Consider the following 21,408-nt stretch of genomic DNA (forward strand, 5'->3'; position numbering starts at 1 on the left):
TTGGGGTTCTGAGAATAACGAAGAGAGTAAGATGGATCTGCGGCAGGAAATCAATGATGTCTGCAACAAATTAATTTCAAAAGACTTTCTTTCTTTTTTTTTTTTGAGATGGAGTCTTGCTCTGTTGCTTAGGCTGGAGTGCAGTGGTGCAATCTCGGCTCACTGCAACCTCTGCCTCCTGCGTTCAAGCAATTCTTCCTCAGCCTCCAGAGTAGCTGGGACTACAGGCGTTCACCACCACACCAAGCTCATTTTGTATTTTTAGTAGAGATGGGGTTTCACAGTGTTGGCTACGCTAGTCTCAAACTCCTGACCTCAAGTGATCTGTCTGCCTCAGCCTCCCAAAATGCTGGTATTACAGGTGTGAGCCATGGCACTCGGCCACAAAAGCCTTTCTTGAATGGAATGAAAATATTTACTAAGTGTGTCTTATTTATATAATCTTTTAGCAGTCTCAGCAGTTTGATAAATGGTTATTTTCTCTCTTGATTTTAATAAAACAATTAACATAATTATAATTTTAAGACTATTTAAAATAAATATTTCAATGTGATAAGCCTGGTACAGTCAATTTAATTTGGCATAGGTTTGTAAAGTGTCTGTTCAGAATTCTTTTGGCTGGATTGGTTCACAATAATTATCAGTAATGATGAATGAAATTTGGCAGTTCACTCCTCCATAATTTAGAAAGGTGCTAACATGCCTCCAAAGTGTTGGAGAATCTGTTCCTACTTCCTACTGCCTTTCATCTGAGTGTAAAAGATAGGCTTTTAAAGTCCCACTTGCAAATGCCTGGACAGTTTTCTGGAACTCCAAGAGACACTAATCAAGAAAACAGAGGAGTGCTAAGGAGAAACTGTGAACTATCCCAGCTTGCAAGAATAAAAACTGACTGGACCTAACTTAAGCATAAGAAACAGTTTATTTTAAAAGTTCAGGCTGGGTGCGATGGCTCACCCCTGTAATCCTAGTACTTTGGGAGACCAAGGTGGGCAGACTGTGTGAGTCCAGGAGTTCCAGACCAGCCTTGGAAACATGGCAAACCCCCGACTCTACAAAAAAATACAAAAATTAGGCCAGGCGGGGTGGCTCACGCCTATAATCCCGACACTTCGGGAGGCCGAGATGGGCAGATCACGAGGTCAAGAGATCTGAGACCATCCTGGCCAACATGGTGAAACGCTGTCTTCACGAAAAATACAAAAATTAGCTGGGCATGGTGGTGCGTGCCTGTAATCCCAGCTACTTGGGAGGCTGAGGTAGGAGAATTGCTTAAACCTGGGGGACAGAGGTTGCAGTGAGCCAAGACTGTGCCACTGCACTCCAGCCTGGGCAACAGAGTGAGATCCTGTCTCAAAAAACAAAAACAAAAACAAAAATTAGCCAGGCATGGTGGTGCACACCTGTAGTCCCAACGGCTTTGGAGGCTGTGGTGGGAGGGTCACCTGACCGCAGTGAGCTGTGATCGCACCACTATACTCCAGTCTGGGTGAAAGGCAAGACACCATCTCAAAAAACCCAAAACAAAACAAAACAAAAAGTTCAGGGTGTTCCCTGGGAGCCTAAGGCAGGAATTCAGTTGAGTCTCTGGCAGTTCTGCTTACCTGGAAGTGGAAGCTCATGACGAGATGGGAAGATGCATTTCTTTCTCTGCTTCTCTCTATATTCCTGTTTCATTCTCTCCTCTCTGCAAACTGTCTTCCTTGTTTTTTCATGTCTGTGGTGGGCAGATGATAGCTACTTTTTATTCTCTGCTCAGAAGACAGTCCAGACTCTTCGAGTGTCCCTCAGTTCTAATTCAAATTCCAAGGAGAGAGAATCTGATTTACAAATGATGCTGAGCTCCCGTGCTAGACTAGGAACTTTATGAGGCCAAATACTCTATTTTCAGGCATCCCTTTGTTCTCATGCTCTAGAACATGCTTGGTATATAGTGGACACCTGAGAAATGTTTGTTGAAGGAACTGAGACTTTTCCAAAAATGATGACTATCCAGTGTTGGAACTAGCGGCCCTGAAGAGTTGTGTGATTCCTAGCACTTGCCGAGTTTAAGAAAAAAAACGGATAAATATCTGCTTACTAATATTAATGGCTAACATGTACTGTTTCATACACTCCTCATTCATATAGCTTAGATTAAGGAACTTGCACACAGTCATCAAACTAGTAAGTGGTTGATAAGGCATTTTGACTCTAGTTCTGTCTGTCTGGACCTAAACCTTGGTGATCCTCCAGCACAATATATGGCCTCCAATAAGATTTTTAGGAGCAATGCTGGAGGCGTGGTTGACTCAGTCTAGTCTTGTCCTTATAAGTCTGATCTGGGGCTTAGTAAATTTCTCCTCTTAACCACTTTATCAGCTCCCAACCAAAAGATCTTCCCTTGCTTACTGATGTCTAAAATTCCATCTTTAGGAGAGTCGTTTCTTTCTTTGGTTTAATATAAGGAGTATCTCATCATTATAGAGTACTTGGGAGGTTGCAAAGACCTTTACATAATGATGTCATTTTTATGACAATCCAATGACATCAATAGGGCAGGGATTATTGACTCCCATTTCGAGATAAGGAAATGGAGGTTCACTGCGGCTAGGTGACTTGCCCCAGAAGAGATGACTGAACTCTCTAGGGAGCCTATGGACTCGCTGCTTAGGGGTAGAGAGGAGGAACCTCCTTGGTTATGTCCCTGGCGGTGGGTAGTGAAAGCTGATCTGTCATGAGAGAAGCAAAAGTCACCTCCAAATGGGCTGAGAGGGACGGACAGTCACAGGCCACCTGGCACTGAGTTCTGTTGCTAGATTAGGGACTTTCTGAGGACAAACACTGTTTTCAGTCATCCCTTTGTTCTCATGCTCTAGAACATGCTTGGTATATAGTGAACACCTGAGGAATGTCTGTTGAAGGAATTGAGACTTTTCAAAAAATGACAAATATCCACTGTTGGAATGAGCTGCCCTGAAGAGTTGTGTGAGTGCTAGCACTGGCAGAGTTTAAGAAAAAATGGATAAATATCTGCTTACTAATATTCATGGCTAACATTAATTGTTTACTATGTGCTGAGTACTGGGCTAAGTGCTTTACATGTATTGTTTCATGTATTCCTCATTCCAGCCACATGAAATAGGTCCTATCAGTAACCACATTGAAACCAAGGCATGGAAGAGTGAAGTTACTTGCTCATGAATCCATTGCAAATAGTATGGCCAGGATTTGAACCCTGTAATACTGAGTTAGAGCCTTGGATCTTAATCATGTTGTCAATGTGAGGCAGGAGTCTGAAGTAGGTCACCCCTTAAGAAATTTTCAACTACGTAAGATTCTCTGGTTGTTGGCCGTAAGATTAGTACTACCACACAGAGAAAGCTGGGAACAAGAACTGGTTGTAGACTGGGTGTGGTGGTTCATGCCTGTAATCCCAGCACTTTGGGAGGCTGAGGTGGGAGGACTGCTTGAGCGCAGGAATTTGAGACCAGCCTAGGCAACACAACACAGCAAGACCCCATTTCTACAAAAATAAATAAGTAAATTAGGTGGGTGTGGTGGCATGCGTCTGTATCCCAGCTACTCAGGAGGCTGAGATGGGAGGATTGCTTGAGCCCAGGAGGTCAAGGCTACAGTGAGCTGTGATGGCACCACTGTACTCCAGCCTGGATGACAGAGGGAGACCCATCTTAAAAAAAGCCCCCCAAAAAACGGTCGGATGTGGTGGCTCATGCCTGTAATCCCAGCACTTTGGGAGTTGAGGTGGGTGGATGACTTGAGGTCAGGAGTTCGAGACCAGCCTGGCCAACATGGTGAACCCCGTCTTTACTAAAAATATATGAATTAGCTGGGCATGGTGGTGAATGCCTGTAATCCCTCGGGAGGCTTTGGCAGGAGAATTGCTTGAACCTGGGAGGTGGAGGTTGCAGTGAACCGAGATCGCACCATGGCACTCTAGCTTGGGCGACAGGAGCAAAACTGTCAAAAAAAAACCCCCCCAAAACGAACACCTTCCCCAACAAAAAAACAAAAACAAACAAACAAAAAAACAAAACTGGTTGTAGAATGTAGAGAGGTTTGGTAAAGAACAAGTTGATTTTAGTTATGTTTGGTATGAAGAGTCAGGATATCCAAATGGAAAAGTCCAATAATATCTTTATGTTCAACAAAAAGATAATTCCTACTTATGCTGTTGCCATAAAAAGTTCTTCCAACACAATGCGTCATAACTATCCTAGTTTGGCTGTGTGTATTACGGTACTTATGGCTCACAGTACCCTGCTAACACAGTCTCATATTTTATTATTGATAATACTGCAGTATTGTGAGATAAGCAACATCCCTGTTTTAGAAGACAATTAAACATTTACTGTCTTTTGTCAGAAATTTCATTAAAGTGTATGTAATTTCAAAACTGAAAACCACATAGAAGTGTCTTCTACACAACAAAAAGAAAAAAGCAAACAAAATATATCCTCAGCCTTGAAGAGTTCTAACTAAATTTGCCCACTGTATCATTTCTTAGCAAACAGGGATCTCAAATTTAACATGCTGTATTATCACCATTCCTGGCAATAAAACAAAAATTGCAAACATATTAAGAAAACAATGCAATCTAAAACATAACAAGTGATGTAAAAAATTTTTTGATGGAATAACATTACTATTTAATAATAAAGTTCTGCTAAAGCTTTATAAATATCAGAAAAAACTTACACTGGCAAACAATCACCAGGCAGTCAACAATTGAATGTCCCTAGTATACTGATACTAGTGGTGAAGAGACTCTAAGAAAACTCTAAGACTCTAAGGGAAGAAGGCAAGATTTAGCTTCAATGGGCCTTTTTCGCAGGATTGCAAATAAAACCCATGACTCTGGACATTAAAATGGCAACAGTGACACTGGGGACTACCAGAGGCGGGAGGGATGGAGGGGGAAAGAGTTGAAAAACTACTGGGTACTATGCTCACTACCTAGGTGACGGGATCATTCATATCCCAAACCTCAGCATCATGCAATATAACCATGTAACAAACCTGTACATGTATACCCTGAATCTAAGATAAAAGTTGAAATGATAAAAAAGCAAACAAGAAAACCCATGACTCCTGGGAACAAGCAGTCAGGTTCCCATATGGCCAAAGCAAGCCAGGGGCAAACTTGGAATCAGTTAGACCTAGGTTTTCATCACAGACTCACTGTTTACCAATGGTACGACCTTGGGGAAGTTGCAAAACCTCTCTGAGCTCATTTCTTCATCCACAAAATGGTAAAACTAATCTTTTCTGTGTAGGGTTGCTGTAAGAATTACATGAGAGGTGTGAAAACAGTCTAGAACAGTGGCAGTGTGGACTTCCAATAAATGTTAGCCTCATCCTTTTCCCCACATTAGTTCCTTTGCTTTCAAGAAAACTGCTAAAATACAGAGGAAATTCACTCCCTCATTCAATTAAACATATACAGTTATTGTCTACTGGGCCACTGTGTACAGATGTATAGGTTGTTCCCTGCTGAAGGGAGACTGGTGACTGGATTCCAGCCCATAAACACTCATCAGGCTTGGTGTTCTGTTTCTAATTTGCACAAAGGTGCTACATGTGTGTTTCAGAAGTGACAAAACTGGGCTTTGGCCACATGTAGCTTGTAGCTTGTGTCTGAGGGGAAAACAGACAAGTAATCAAGAACTACAATACATATTGAAAAAAAAGAAGTAAAAGAAAACACTACAATACATATAATTAACGCTAGTCTAAAGAAGGCACTACAGGAACAAAAAAGACAGACATTTAAATCAGACAAGTTGGGGGGCCCAGGATTAGCGGCCCAGGATCAGTCACTTAAAGGATGATGGGGAGATCGTAGAGAAGGATGTTCTAGGCAGAGGAGGGACATTTAGTTATTAATACATTTATCCATTCAGTAAATGTGTTTTGTTCATGTCTTTTATTAACTCATATACAAGTAACTGTCTTCTGGTTTGCTGAAGCAATAAGTGAGACATTTGTCACAATAATGTCTGCCGAAGTGGCTGGCCATAAACACTCCAGCACGACATTCATCTGAAGAGCACTCTAGATGAAGGTGACTTATTTTGCCTTTCTCATCCACCTTACAGTATTTCAGGACGGCCAGCTTCGCCTTCTTTTGCTTACACTTATTCTTCTCAGGAGTGGTATAAACATTCAGTAAATACTAATTGAATATCTAAGTGCCATGTACTGTTCCAGTACTGAAGATACAACAGTGAATAAAACAGACAGGATCTCCTTCCTTGTAATTCTAACATTCTAGTAGGAGAGACAAAAATGATTGGGCCACAAAAATATTAAGTAGTGAGATGTACTTTGGGAGAATATAAGCAGGGTGGAGGTGCTGGTGGTGGGTAGGGTGAGGATGTGACCTTAGAATGGAGAGTGGAAGAGTGGGAGAGAAGGAAGGCCTCTTCAGGTAGGTGTCATTTAAGCTCAGATCTGAATGGCAACTGTGGGAAGCTTGGGTTGATCATTCAGGCAGTGGGAAGAGCTGTTGCAAAAATCTTAAGCAGGGAATGAACTTTGTGTTTTTGAGTTGGCAAAGACCAGCGTGGCTGAAGTGCAGTGGGTGAAAAGAGGGGCAGGAGATGCAATACGGAGAGAGGCAGGTGCCAAACCTAGGTGAGGTCTGGAAGCTTGAGAGTGGTGAGCTCAGAGACCTGCTAAGAGTTTGATATGGCATTAGGAAAGGGACTGTGTTAGGTGATGAGAGAAGTGATTTGGGAGATATAGGCAAGAAATGGATTCTGACAAGCCCTACATGGAGGATCTGGGAGGCATTATTTCTGCTCAGTGCCATGCAGAGAATCCAAGGAGGCCATGACTAAAGTCATTCAAAGAAAACCTTTCATGTTTATGCCTTCAAGGAAGGTATGAATATGAATCTTATCTCTATTACTTGTTCTTGAATCAAAGTCATCAACACACAGACTCTATGAGAACTTAGAACTTTTCCCGAGTGTGCCCCTAAATTCTGATTAATGTAAAATTTATTTTTGCAACATTTGAGTATACTTACCCTGATGGTGATTTCTGTTTGATGAAATATTAAACTAAGTTGTTTTATAAGAGGAGAATATATTTTACAATGACTTAAATGTTGAGGTAGCACATAATGTCATGTTGGTAACAAATATGTGATATTTATTTACTAGAGCATGAGAGAATTTTGCCTACTGGTATATGACGCAGACATTGCTATTTGTCTACCTTATATCCATGGTTTTCCCTTCATTCTTAACAACAGAACCTCAATTTTGTTTGCCAGTGAGCCCAACCAAAAAGACTTGTGTTTTAAACTTCCTTGCAGCTAGGGATCATCTTGTGACACGGTTCTGGTCAACATGTAGGTGGAAGTTTCTAGGGAGCGTGATCTTTCCTGAAGAAAAAGGCAAAATCTGGAGAAAGTCCCTTTTCCTGTTCCCTTTCGTGCTTCCCCTTCCTTTCTGGTATTTGTAATCATTTAGTGACTTGATGTTTGGAGTCTTCTAATTTCTTTAAACATGATGCAAAACAGTATGTGGAGCTGAAGACCACTGTCCCATGAGGAGTTGGGCTAAAGCTTTGTGATATTTGCATTGGTCTGGAGCTAAACTGTAGACGTAAAACTATAGTAAGGTAATTTTATCAAAAGTACACTATCTCTCAGAATTCATTATACTGAAGGCTATACTTCACGTATGTAGTGATAAGTAGTTTCTCCCTTTCCTTGATCCAGAATGTATGTATGTAGTGATACATAAGTTTCTGCCTTTCCTTGATCCAGAAAAATCTAGTCAACAATTATTTCTTAAATGTTCATTTAACTATATGTACACTGACTATAATTTCAATTTCAATTATAGTTCAATTTCAAATATATCCCTTTTTGTGCCATGAGGGATACAGAAATGATGAAACCAAGATTTTTTCAAGTTCTTGGGTCTACAGATTTAAAAAAAAAAAAAAAAAGAAAGAAAAGTAAGAAAAAAGAAAAAAACAAATTAAAATAAAAGAAGATTTTTGTTCTTAGAAAGCTGATAATTTCATGAGATGACACATGTGTTCACAAATAAATGTAAAACAAGTATGTATATGATGTGGTGGGCCATGGCCAGGCCTGCCCAAGAAAAACTAAGTGGATGTGAAAGGATTTGGAAAAAAAGCCCCAGCCCCAAATGCAAAGCGCACATTTCCAGGGCTGGAACCTGGACGTTAGGCCTAGGTGATGTGCCTCCAGAGTGGTAAAACTGTTGCCTTATGTATAGTACAAGTTGTTTCTGGATGGTGAAGAGTCTAGGGTTATTAAAGTTATTGAGTCTACAATTCTATGAGACATCTCATTCCCTGTAGGCCCTGTCACTGAGTTGCAGTGTGCCTCTAGATACAAGGAGTCAGTGCGAGCTGCTTCCTCCCCCGCAACCTGCCTCTGCATCTGGTTTCTGTGCTCTGTGCAGTTTACTGGCTGCTTCAGGATTAAACAAAGTAAAAGCAACCCTGAAATGTTGCCCATTTTAGCATCTTTGAGTAGGCCGTGTGGGGAGGTAGTAAGTGCCATTAGGCGTTATTAGGATGAGTATCAAAGAGTTGTGAGGAGGAAGAAACAATTCTGGCTGGAGGCTTCAGGAAGGTGGCAGCATGAGCTACCTCTTGAAAGGCGGATAAAATTTCTTAAGGTGAAGATGGGAGGAAAGGCATTACAAGAAGAGGAAAGAATATGAATGAGGAAATGGAGGTAGGAGAACAGAGCTGTGTATTGGAAATGAAAAGCATCCCGTTTGGCTGAAGAACAAGGACTGTATGAGGAAGCAGTGAAAGATGAGGCTGGAAAGGGAGTCAGGGCCAGGCTAAGAGGGTTGGCATTTAAAAATTAGTCATGGGAACCATGGAATGTTTTTGAGCAACTATTAAAGCAGGTGGATTAGTAAAACAGAGGACACACAAATAAATCTGGCAGCATTACTGTGCATGAAACATGGAAGAAAAGACTGGGAGGTCGCTTAAAATGCCCAGGCATGAACTGAGGTCACATGTGATCACAGAATAGGACAGGAATTTAAGAGTGTTATTTTAAAACTAATTGCTTTGTGTGTGTGTGGAGGTGGGGGGATGCATCAAAGAGAAAAAAGACTGTGAATTTGAGTTTTGGAATTTAACATATGGGAGGATAATAAATAGTACAGTGAACAAAGGGAAGACAGGAAGAAGGAAATATAGTATTTGTTTCAGAGATGTGGGGTTGAGGTACAAGTGGAACATTCTGGTGGAAATGTGCTACAGGCAATTGAAAATAGAAGAATATAGCTCAGCTGAGAGGTGGAGTGGCAGATGACTCACCTACATTGAGGTGAGTCAGGGACTTTGATCTGTCATAAGCATAGTATATGAACCTAATAACAGGCTCTAAATACTTGACAAATGTCCTAACAAGGAAGTCAGAGATCTAGGAGAGTCTTGAGAAAAAAAGCAAAACTGCGATTATTGATATGTATAACTTATGTTTGTTTTACCAGCTGTGAAGTTCTCAGAAACTCTTATCCTCAATTGACCTCCCAACTGGCAGGTAGTATTGCCAAGGGACACATTCTTGAATAGAAACCCACAATGCTGAATTGCCATATATTCCTAGTCTAGAATCTGAGATATACACGAACTCCATAACTAAGTAGACGAAAGCATCCCTTTTTTGGGGGGCTGGGGGGGGCACATAACCCTGAACCACGGTCCAATTACAGGTACAGTACTGATGATGGCTTAACTAGTTCATGGAACTAATTAAAACTAAAACCATGGAAATGTTCCCCAGGAGAGGTAGGACTGTGTGCCTGGCAGGTGCCGCAGGGAAGTAGGGGAAAGGTTAAGGAGAACATCAGCCTCCGGAGAAAGAGAAGCAAAGGTGATTGCATAGCTGCCAGCTGGAAGCCGACTCCGGTCATCGGGCGTACTCGCCCCCATTGCGCATCGCCGGTGCCTACCTCACCCAGTTCCAAGGCGGGGGCCGAGCGGAGGCAGGGGTGGGGTCACCAGGAGAAAAGGAAGTGGGCAGAAAAGCCCTTAGGGAAGAGAGGGCTGGAAGGAGGCCCCGGCCCCAGCCTTACTACGTTTCCCAGAATTCAGTGAGGCCACGAAGACAGGCTCCATGGGCGCGGACGGAAGACCCGCCGCATGGGATTTGTAGGCAGGATCCGCGCCCCGTCCGAAGGACGAGTCTAGCGGGGAGGTGTGCAGGGATTGGCTGAGGAGCGCTCAAGTCCCGCCCACGCGGTGACGTCAGGCGGCGGTCTTGCTACTTAAGGCGTCGAGGCCTCGCCTGCCCCGCCTTAGCTCCCGCGCTAGAGAGAAACATGTATCGTTTCCGATCACAGCTCTTCACGGGGATTTCTGCTGCCGCCACCGCCCACTCTTACCCCCGCCGTTTCTCGCCTCTGTTGTTAGCCGAAGACTCGCCTCTCAGCCGCCCGCCGCACAGACGCACGAGTAAAAAGTGCAGCTCCATCGGCTGATCCTCGCTAAGCTCCGACTCTAGGCGGCACCGGGCGTCCCACGATGCCGAAGAACAAGAAGCGGAACACTCCCCACCGCGGTGGCAGTGCTGGCGGCAGCGGCTCAGGAGCAGCTGCAGCGACGGCGGCGACAGCAGGTAAGGGGTATCCCCGCCGCCGGCATCCCGGTTGCCGGCCAGGCTGGCAAGTCTCCCATGCTTGGGCACGGTGGGAGTTGTAGTTCTTTCTCTGCTCTACACGTTTGCGTTTCCAGGGTGCGTGGTTTGGCACTGAACTACAATTCCCAGCGTGCCCTGGGCGCCGCTCCTCGCGCGATTTAATCTGGCGTGCGAACCGGACTCCTGGGCACCGGCTGTGGGGGTGGGGAGGAATGGGTCCATGGGCCTGAGAGTGTGTGGGAACAGGGGCTGACCGGGAGCTGGGCGGGAAAGGAACTATTCTCAGAGTTCCTTTCTCTGCGGCGATCTCTCTCGATCTCTCCCTGACCACGGGTGGGAAAGAACAGGGAGTTGGGTCCATGCCGTCACTGGCCGCCTTTTAGCGCCCGGCTCCAGTATGGAGCTCCTGGGATGCCAAACGTCCGGCGGGTTTGGACGAGCTCTTGCGTCACGCGGCCTGGGCCTTGCGCGGTGGGCCCGGGGTGACGCAGAGGCGTCGGGGAAGTTTTCCGTCCCGCCTGTCCACCTGGCCAGGCGGAGGCCTCGGAGGCGGGGGGACCACTTTCTCCCCCCTAGGCTGTGCTCCTGCCCCTAACTGGCACCTACAGAAGCCCCGAACCTCTAGCACCTCTGCGGTCACCCGAGGCGACCTCCTGCTCACGGGGGAAAGAAACGCGTTCTCCTTTGTGCTGCATTCTATATGTTCTCTGCAGTGAGCCCCAGAGAGCCAGGATGTTGGGGAGCTTAGGTTGCAGTTGGCTAAAAGTTGAGGTTATTGTGCCCTCGCTACGAAGTCAAAGTTTTTCCTGGGTGGGATGGGTAGGTGCTTAACCGAATTTATGGTTTTCTACTTATCATATGGTTAAGAAAAAGGATTCCAATTGGAATTGGAAGGCCCTTCTAGGAGAGACCCCAATAAACTCAAATCGAGTATTAAATAACCTGGTAATATTTTATTTAGAAATTTAAACAGGAGTTAAATATTGGAGTATTCTCTGACGTTATCGCACTGGAACTACTAGCTGTTAGGTATTTTTGAACACAGTTGTCACTCTGCCACGGCTGCCACTCAGAACGATATGCCTTTGTTCACAAGAAAAGTAAATATGCGGGTTGTGTTGTTAAAGGTTATTGGAAACTGGCATTTAGAAAGCTCAAAAACTCGTGATCATGTATTAAACATTTAATACTTGACCATAGGGAGAGATTCTTAAAACAGCAATCTTTTCCATTTTTTTAGGTGCCTCTTTATTTTGAATGCTCTCCATGTTGATGAAATTCATTTTTTATCAAGATGTAAAATATGTAATTAGTTTATTGTGGCCTCTGGTTGCTCTATGTGAATTGAGGATACTTTTTTTTTTTTTTTTAAGGGAAAGGGAGTCTGTCTGTGTCGCCTAGACTGGAGTGCAGTGTGGTGTGATCATAGCTCACTGCAACCTTTTAACTCCTGGTCTCAAGCAATTCTCCCACCTCAGCCTTCTGTAGCTAGGACTATGGGCATGTGACACCGTTCCTGGCTATTTTTTACATTTTTTGTAGAGACAAGGTCTGTGTTGGCCAGGCTGGTCACAAGTCCCTCGTCCCCAGGGATCCTCCTGCCTCAGCCTCCCACGATGCTGGGACAGTGCCTCGTCTGAGGATATTTCTTACCACTGTGTTTCAGCTTTTACTCATCTGAATCAAACATTTTAATTCTTTCTAGAAGATACTTATTTTATTCTTTTACCCTTTTGTTGATGAAATGGAAAAGTTTGAAAGCTAAAGTTTGAAAGTTGTAATGATATTAATAATGGCCTAGATCAGGCACAAACCTTTATTCCCGTCTAAAGTTTCTGGGCAAGCCTCCTTCTCTCTTTGTGCTTACAGTACCTTTGGTGCCACTCTGGTGGCTGTGCGGGGATTGCCTTTTAAATTTTGCCTCAGGGCTCATTTGTGACCTTTCATCAACTTTATTGCTGCTACCTTTTCACTATTTTAGTAGAAAAGATCCATTTCACCACTGAATTTTATCATACGTAAACAAATAGAAAATAATTCTTTGATTAATTTATAACACAATACATGCTTTGAATATCTTTGGAAGTATGTGCTAGAACTTGTTAACTGTGGTTGCCTCTCAGAGGTGGAACTGGGGAAAGGGATGGGGGTGAGATTTACTTTTTGAAACTTTAACTTGGTCCCATGTGAATGTTTTATGTGTTTAATAAACAATTAATAAATAATAGTTGAGTAGAAGAGATGGAAAATTACACAAACTTTTGCTTACTTACAAGCCACTTACCTAATTGGTATTTTTAAATGACATCTAGAAGAAATGGGATTCAAATGAGGTCTCCACTATATAACCAAATTGTCATTATTACTTTAATGACTTAAACTATTTTTTATGTTAGTGGAGAGTTTTAGGAAGGTAATAAAATTGACTTCTTTTATACAGGTATGTCATAGCACTTAATTTAAAGAGAATGTTTTCAAGAAAGAACAAAACCTTGTTAGTTAAGCCCTCTAGAAATAATTACTTTATATACCTAGAGTGCCATCTCTTTCACGGTACTTAGGCTCACAACGTGGGTGAGTTTGACCTAGATATCAGACATTCATACAGGGTTTTTTTTCTTGATATATATATGTGTGTATTTGTTTTCTTTCCCTCGAATCTTAGAAATCATTAATACTGATGAGTTAAGGGACCAGAGTAAGAGTTGTATAGGAGGAATACTCTCAGAAATAGGCTGTGAAAAAGAAAATCTGTGAATTGACTTGTGAATAAATGTTAATAAAATTAATCAGATGACACTCATCTGTTGCCATGACTTCAGTCATAAACACGAGGAAGATAGATCCAGAAATAGAGTATGATGTCATAGGTTTTTGTTTATTCCTGTCCTAAGCACTCTAAGAAATTTTGAGATTTTGGCTTCATTACTTAATCTTTATGCTTTACTACTTTGGCACCAAGCAAGCAAATCTGAAGGCCACTTGCTTGCTGTGTTAATTTAAAAATCTGCTAAATTCTCTGTTTTGATTTTAAAAAAAGACAACTCCTTTAAAAAAAAAAAATCCAGCCCAACAGTAACAGGCTTAAATTTGGAGCATTAAAAAAAAAACAAAACCCTTAGGGTGGTGACGTTTGAACATAGGAACTTTGATTTTACTGAAAGGGAATTAGGTTCAGAGGTTAGTCAGGTGACTCACTGTCACTTTTAGGGCAGCATTTGGGACTTAACTCAGTGCTGATTGTAGTGCATGACTTGGCAGGCCTTTTATTTAATGCAAAATCCCTAAGCGACTGTGTGTTTATTCCTGAAGTTAATGAAGTTGAAAGAAAGATTCTAGTTTTTAAAAAGATTTTATTTTTTTTAGTAACAGCATTGGTACTTTTTTTTTTTTTTTTTTTTTGAGAGAGAGTTTCACTCTTGTCGCCCAGGCAGGGAGTGCAATGGTGCTATCTTGGCTCACTGCAATCTGTGCCGCCTGGATTCAAGCAATTCTTCTGCCTCAGCCTCCCAAGTAGCTGGGATTACAGGTGCCTGCCACCAGGCCCAGCTAATTTTGTATTTTTAGTAGAGACTGGGTTTTGCCATGTTGGCCAGGCTGGTCTCGAACTCCTGACCTCAGGTGATCTGCCAGCCTAAGCCTCCCAAAGTGCTGGGATTATATGTGTGAGCCACCTCGCCCCGCCAGCATTGGTACTTTTAAACTCTTGCACGTTATATAGAACCTTTCCCTTAAAGGTAGTTTATCTGATAGGCTTTTATACTATATCAAATACCAAAACTTCTATTTTAAACCTTTTTTTCTTCTCTCACTTTAAGTTGTCTTTAAAACTACCCTGTCTTAACTCCTTAATTCCCCTTAACATAAGACATGTGTAACCTAAAAACCTATTCACCGGCCGGGCGCGGTGGCTCAAGCCTGTAATCCCAGCACTTTGGGAGGCCGAGACGGGCGGATCACGAGGTCAGGAGATCGAGACCATCCTGGCTAACATGGTGAAACCCCGTCTCTACTAAAAAATAAAAAAAAATTAGCCGGGCGAGGTGGCGGGCGCCTGTAGTCCCAGCTACTCGGGAGGCTGAGGCAGGAGAATGGCGGGAACCCGGGAGGCGGAGCTTGCAGTGAGCTGAGATCCGGCCACTGCACTCCAGCCCGGGCGACAGAGCCAGACTCCGTCTCAAAAAAAAAAAAAAAAAAAACCTATTCACCAGTTCGTGTTTGCTAAGCCCAGCCATTCTCATTGGGAAATGTATTTGTCTTACTCTTATGATTATCTATGATACAACACTCTATTTCTGGATCTGTTTTCATTGTCTTCATGATTTGAAATCATGGTCTGGAAATAATTTTTTCATCTTCATATCAGTTTTTTTTGAGACAAGGTCTTGGCCTGTTGCCCAGGCTGGAGTGCAGTGGCACCATCTCGGCTCACTGCAGCATCTTTCCCCCCGGGCTCAAGCGATTCTTCTGCCTCAGCCTCCCGAGATGCTGGGACTATAGGCGTGCACCACCATGCCGGGCTAATTTTTGTATTCTTAGTAGAGACGGGCTTTCACCATATTGGCCAGGCAGGTCTCAAATTCCCAACCTCAGGTGTTCCACCTTCCTAGGCCTCCCAAAGTGCTAGGATTGCAGGCGGGAGCCACTGCCCACCTTCCTATCAGTTTTGGTGTCATAAAAAATGAGTGCCTCTGCTGGGGGCGCAGTGACTCACACCTGTAATCTCAGCACTTTGGGAGGCCGAGGTGGGTGGATCACGTGGGTGGTTCACGAGGTCAGGAGTTCAAGACTAGCCTGACCAACATGGTGAAACCCTGTCTCTACTAAAAATACACAAAAAATTTGCCAGGCGTGGTGGTGTGCGCCTCTAATCCCAGCTACTTAGGAGGCTGGGGCAGGAGAATTGCCTGAACCTGGGAGGTGGAGGTTGCAGTGAACCAAGATCGCGCCACTGCACTCCAGCCTGGGCGACAGGGACAGAAAAAAAAAAAGAATGCCTCTTATTAGAGGACTGATGCGTATAGTTGATATATCATTGGTGCTTTGAAATAATGTATTAGGTGAACTGACTTAGTTTAAGAATATTTAAATATGTTCACTTGTGATAAAATTATCTCTTTTTATATGAGTCTGTGGTTTTATTACTGGATTTCTCTTAAGTAAACTTAAAAATTCCAAAGTTAAATATTTAGATATATGCCAATAAAATAACTTACTTCTTTCCTCTTTTACCTAATAGGTGGCCAGCATCGAAATGTTCAACCTTTTAGTGATGAAGATGCATCAATTGAAACAATGAGCCATTGCAGTGGTTATAGTGATCCTTCCAGTTTTGCTGAAGATGGTATGAGTTTTAAATTTAAATTTGCGACTTTAGATAAAATGTTTCAGGTGGAGGAATTCTTGTAGCTAAGGTATACTATTGTTCCCTGTCTTTTTTTCTTTTACATTATAATGGCTGGTTTATATTATTTCTTAGGACCAGAAGTCCTTGATGAGGAAGGAACTCAAGAAGACCTAGAGTACAAGTTGAAAGGATTAATTGACCTAACCCTGGATAAGAGGTAGGCAATACTGGAAACTCCATTCTGTGTGATTCTACGCTTGATCTTAGTCAAAAGCTAAGAGAAGTGATTATTCTGTGTGATTCTAATCAGCTACCTTACATATATATAATTTGTACAGCTCTCAGATAATAGCAATCTATTTTTCCAGAAGGTTAATTTGTTTACTTTGGATCATGTTTCTTGTTCCATTGGACTTTAATGTGTGTGGTAACATGCCATTAGAATTTAGATTGAGTCAGATTAGTAATTGTTCTAGCATAACAGCACATACATAACTGTATTTGATTATAATATAAATGAATTTGTTGAATTAAAAGTTAATCTTCAACTAGAAATGATAATGAAACCTTGCTTTAAGCTGCTTGTCTGCTAATGTTGTTATGATATGAAAAAATGTCAAAGCTAGATTGTTTTTCTTCACTATAGCTTCAGAACTGACCTTAATAGAATTAAAAAGCCCTGAAGATGCAATTCTAGACGTTTATAGTTTTTTAAAAAGTGTAAATTTACTTAAATATGTAATATAGGAAAACAATACATTGAAACTATACTCATACATTGAAACGATAAAATATTATGTAGGCATTTAAAGTTGTGGCTATCAAACTAAGAAAAATGCCATGATATAAAGCGGCCTTAAGTGTTTTGTGTAATAAGGTGAGTCATAGATGGAAATTAAATTATATTATTGACAAATGGTTAGAGCTTGATGAGAATTAGATTTTAAAAATCTATACATAGATAAAGTTTAGAAGGAAATAAGATTTTAAAAAGTTACTTATTGTATACTCCAACTGGATCTTCTTTCTCTTACATTGGGTGTTAAATAGTGCGAAGACAAGGCAAGCAGCTCTTGAAGGTATTAAAAATGCACTGGCTTCAAAAATGCTGTATGAATTTATTCTGGAAAGAAGAATGACTTTAACTGATAGCATTGAACGCTGCCTGAAAAAAGGTAATGCCCTTATTTTTGAGTCACAGACATAGAACTAATAAGGAGTGTGTTAGCTTCTTTTCGGTAACATTCAGTAATAGCACTGGAACACTGGTCCACTCTTAAAATTTTCTAATAGTCAAGGAGTACACCATCTTGTTATAGTTCAAAATGAGACTTGTTAGAACTTTTTGTTTTACATAAAAAAAAAAAAAAAAAAGCTTGAAACTAAGGATTGGGGTAGATTGTCATCATCCTTTTTTGTATCAGTAGAGGTGATAGTCATTCTCTTGTTTTACCAGAAAAGCTTGAAAGTGTATGTCAGACATCTAGCTCATTTTCCCTTGCACTTATATAAAACATTGATTATACCTGTAAATTACATCATTTTCAGGATATCCCTTGGAATACTTGAATTCTAGAACTTTGTAATTCAAATTGTTACAGCGATAGAACTTTTTTTTTTTTTTTTTTTTTTTTTTTGAGATGGAGTCTCGCTCTGTCGCCCAGGCTGGAGTGCAGTGGCGCGATCTCAGTTCACTGCAAGCTCTGCCTCCCGGGTTCCCGCCATTCTCCTGCCTCAGCCTCCCAAGTAGCTGGGACTACAGGTGCCCACCACCTCGCCCGGCTAGTTTTTTGTATTTTTAGTAGAGACGGGGTTTCACCGTGTTAACCAGGATGGTCTCGATCTCCGGACCTCGTGATCCGCCCATCTCGGCCTCCCAAAGTGCTGGGATTACGGGCTTGCGCCACCGCGCCCGGCCAGAACTTTTAAGACCAAAGAGAGATCTTAAAGATAATGTTGTCAGACCTTAAAGTCCAGTGTTACCAAACTTACCAGATTTAGGAACCACCAAATTTAAAAAGACTTGTGACCAGGCATGGTGGTTCACATCTGCAATTCTGGCACTTTGGGAGACGGAGGTGGGAGGGTCGCTGGAAGCCAGGAGTTGGAGACCACCTGGGCAACAAAGCAATACTTGGTTTCTATTATAACAAACAAAACAAACAAGATTTGGTGTCTGCCAACTTAGCCAAGTAAGAACATTATGAAAATAATTATCTTCCACTATCATTATTTTATTAGCAAAATATTCTAGCACCAAAAATGTAGAAATGCACTTTTAAAAAATTGAATGAACTAAGCTTTATATTCTTATTTTTCTCATTTTACCTGAGAGTAAAAAATTTTGTTGTAAGTGAAACCTTTGATCAAATTCACCTCTCCCATTGAATAGAATAAAGAAAGGCCTAGGAAAGCTGAGATGTATCTAAGCTTATATATCTTGTTATTGGTATAGTTGATAGCAGACCCAACTTTTTAAAAATAACACAATGGCTCTATTAAAGGTGTTTTACATTCAAACTGTATGCTATAATGGTTGTTAAACTAGATGACCTTTAAAAATTCCATTTTAGCTTGCATATTTTTTACATTTTTAATTTATCAGGTAATAGTTTAAGTTTAGTATTTGCCCCACACCTCACCTGTGGTATATACAGTTCTCAAGAGTTAATTTATATTTACCTTTATATAAATGTATTTTTTGCACCACTGCATTCCAGCTTGGGTGATAGTGAGACCCTGTCTCAAAAAAAAAAAAAAAGTTAATAAATGTATTTTTTATGGTCTTAAAGAATTATTTTTAATCCCGTATTTATTTAAAAAAAAGTTGGTGGGGAAACCCTGAAGGTTTACCTGATGGACTGTGTACATCTGAAATGCTTAGGAGATTAATTCAAGGGCAATTTGAGCACTGTTTATATGAGTACATTAAGGAGTTTGAAGACAGAAATTGGTTTGAAACACATTTAGTTGAACTGTTGAAATACTCCCTTAAGATAGGTATTAATCTCCATTTTACAGATGAGGAACTCTAGAGAATAAGAGTAATTAATCGATGATCATTTGGCTACTAAGTAGAATCTAGGATTTGACTGAGGTCTGTCTGTCTTTATAGTTTGAGCTCTTTAGCCTAAGTGTGTAACTTGCATCAAAGCCTGGAGCATGGGGTTTCAAAAATGGTAAATGCTATTTTGTCATTGATCAAATTTGGGAAATTACTGTCTTAGTGAGTCTACTGAAAAGACTATTGTGATTGCATCTTGGCTGCTTTTATAGGTAAGAGTGATGAGCAACGCGCAGCTGCAGCATTAGCATCTGTTCTTTGTATTCAGCTGGGCCCTGGCATTGAAAGTGAAGAGATTTTGAAAACTCTTGGACCAATCCTAAAGAAAATCATTTGTGATGGGTCGGCTAGTATCCAGGCTAGGCAAACTGTAAGTATAAGATATTTACATTTATAGATCTGTCTATTCATGATACCCAGACATGGTGCGCCTGTAGTACCATACCAGCTACTCAGGAGGCTGAGGCAAGAGAGAGGATCTTGTAAGTCCAGGAGTTTGAGGCAGCAGTGAGCTATGATCATGCCACTGAACTGTAGCCTAGGAGACAAAGCCAGACACTGTATCTTAAAAAAAAATAATAATTAATTCTATATTTATGGATTTGGGTAGACATAGGAAACTCTGAAATTCTGACTTGCGAAATAGTCTTCCAATTTTGGGGTTTGAGAAAGCTTTCATTCTCTAATTGTTGGATGTTTACCTCTTATAACACTTGACTTTAGATTTTGGGTTTTAGGGGTTTTATATTTTGTTTTTGGTGTGGCAGTAAGTGATACAAATGATCATATGGACATGTTTTACTTTGTCACAGAAACATCTGATGTGGTCTTAGTGGATTTGGAAAAATAACATGTGATCCTAAACTTTTTTTAAACAAGTGAATCAGTTTAAGCTTGAAACATTGTAATACTTTTAATATTGATTATCTGAATCAGCTTCCTTATTAGTGTTACTTAAGTGACATTAATCTTTGTCTAAGTAGCTTGGTAAAAATGTATTTCTTCTTCTTATCATCACCATCCAATGCAAATTGGCTGGAACCCCAGGCCTCCATTGCAGCTTCACCCACCTCTAGGTTCTCTCCATATGGCAGCCAGGGTAGCTAGGTGACAGACTCAGACAAAGCATGTCACTTTTGCATCTAGTTCCTTGGCTTACCAGGCATATGGAAGCTGGGAATAGTCTAGTTGTTTGCCCTGGAGGCAAAGAAATTGGAGTTTGGCAACTTCATAGTAATCTCCGTTTCCTCCAGTAGTTAGTAATACTGAAATATTTAATTAGCTTTTGCTACTTAACTTTTTCTTTTCTCCTTTTTGAGGAATATATGCAACTTTTAAATCATGTGGAACTATGGGTATAATTTCGTACTAAAATGACAGAAGACACTCTGCTGGGTAGATTTTTGGAGCAGTCACTTAATTTTGATTATATGTGAGTTTTTTGTTCATTTAAAGGCATTTTCTTTTTCATACTTCCGAGTTGCTGTGAATTTTTAAAAAACCTTAGTCTCCCTGTTTAGCAGATGGAATCCATATTAAATTGAGGCAGTCCTAGGGTTTTTTTTTTTTTTTTTTTTTTTTTTTGACAGAGTCTCACTCTCCTACCCAGGTTGGAGTGCAGTAGCACAATCATGGCTCACTGCAGCCTCCACCTGCTGGGCTCAGATTATCCTCCTGCCTCAGCCTCCTGAGCAGCTGGGACTATAGGCGTGTGCCACCTTGTCTGGCTCGCTTTTAATTTTTTGTAGAGATGGGTCTTGCTGTATTGCCCAGGCTGGCCTTGAGCTCCTGGGCTCGAGTGATCCTCCTGCCTTGGTCTCTCAAAAGTGTTGAGATTATAGGTGTGAGCCACCGCACCCAGCCAGTTCTAGTTTTTAATTGGCTGTTTTTCTTAGAGTCATCAAAAGGAACCATGTAGCCTTGCTTCTGCTGCTTGCTTAGCAGAAGGGATTATGGATTGAAAATTTCCTTTAATGCTTCGGCTACTTTTAAATTTTAACAGTGTTCAGTTTTTACCAGGATGATATAATGAAAATAAAATAGTGACACCAAGCAGATTAATATCACAGATATCCTCATAGTACCGGAACAGAACTGACTAAAACCTGGGCCTGATGCCAGTGGTGACTTTAACGACTTAAAGCTTTAATAATACTTAGAACAACATGAGGGAATTTTAGTAACAAAATGTAGAATAATAAAATCTCAGATAACAAATTCTGTTTTTATACGGATTAATTTGTTAAAACAAATTTTCTGAGAATTGAAGGCTTCTGTTTATGTTGCAGGTAGATGGCTTGTGTAAGTGTTGTGTTCTAAGTGTTTTATTCGATAAGCTTTACC

At 41.2% G+C, this 21,408-nt stretch overlaps 1 protein-coding gene across 2 annotated transcripts in view; it reads left to right on the forward strand.

Moving 5' to 3' along the window:
- Positions 1 to 21,408, forward strand: part of IFRD1 (interferon related developmental regulator 1) — a 55,111-nt gene that overhangs the window by 17,387 nt on the left and 16,316 nt on the right. The window contains exons 3-7 of one of the 2 annotated variants that reach the window (XM_025379471.1): positions 10,359 to 10,633; positions 15,894 to 15,998; positions 16,134 to 16,218; positions 17,052 to 17,176; positions 19,278 to 19,435. In XM_025379471.1, coding sequence (XP_025235256.1) covers positions 10,540 to 10,633; positions 15,894 to 15,998; positions 16,134 to 16,218; positions 17,052 to 17,176; positions 19,278 to 19,435 — 567 coding nt within the window. In that variant the 5' untranslated portion in view covers positions 10,359 to 10,539. The remainder of the gene's footprint in view (positions 1 to 10,358; positions 10,634 to 15,893; positions 15,999 to 16,133; positions 16,219 to 17,051; positions 17,177 to 19,277; positions 19,436 to 21,408) is intronic. The other variant, XM_025379472.1, reaches the window with a different exon arrangement.

Source organism: Theropithecus gelada, chromosome 3 (genome assembly GCF_003255815.1).
Source record: "Theropithecus gelada isolate Dixy chromosome 3, Tgel_1.0, whole genome shotgun sequence".
NCBI classification, from domain to species: Eukaryota; Metazoa; Chordata; class Mammalia; order Primates; family Cercopithecidae; genus Theropithecus; species Theropithecus gelada.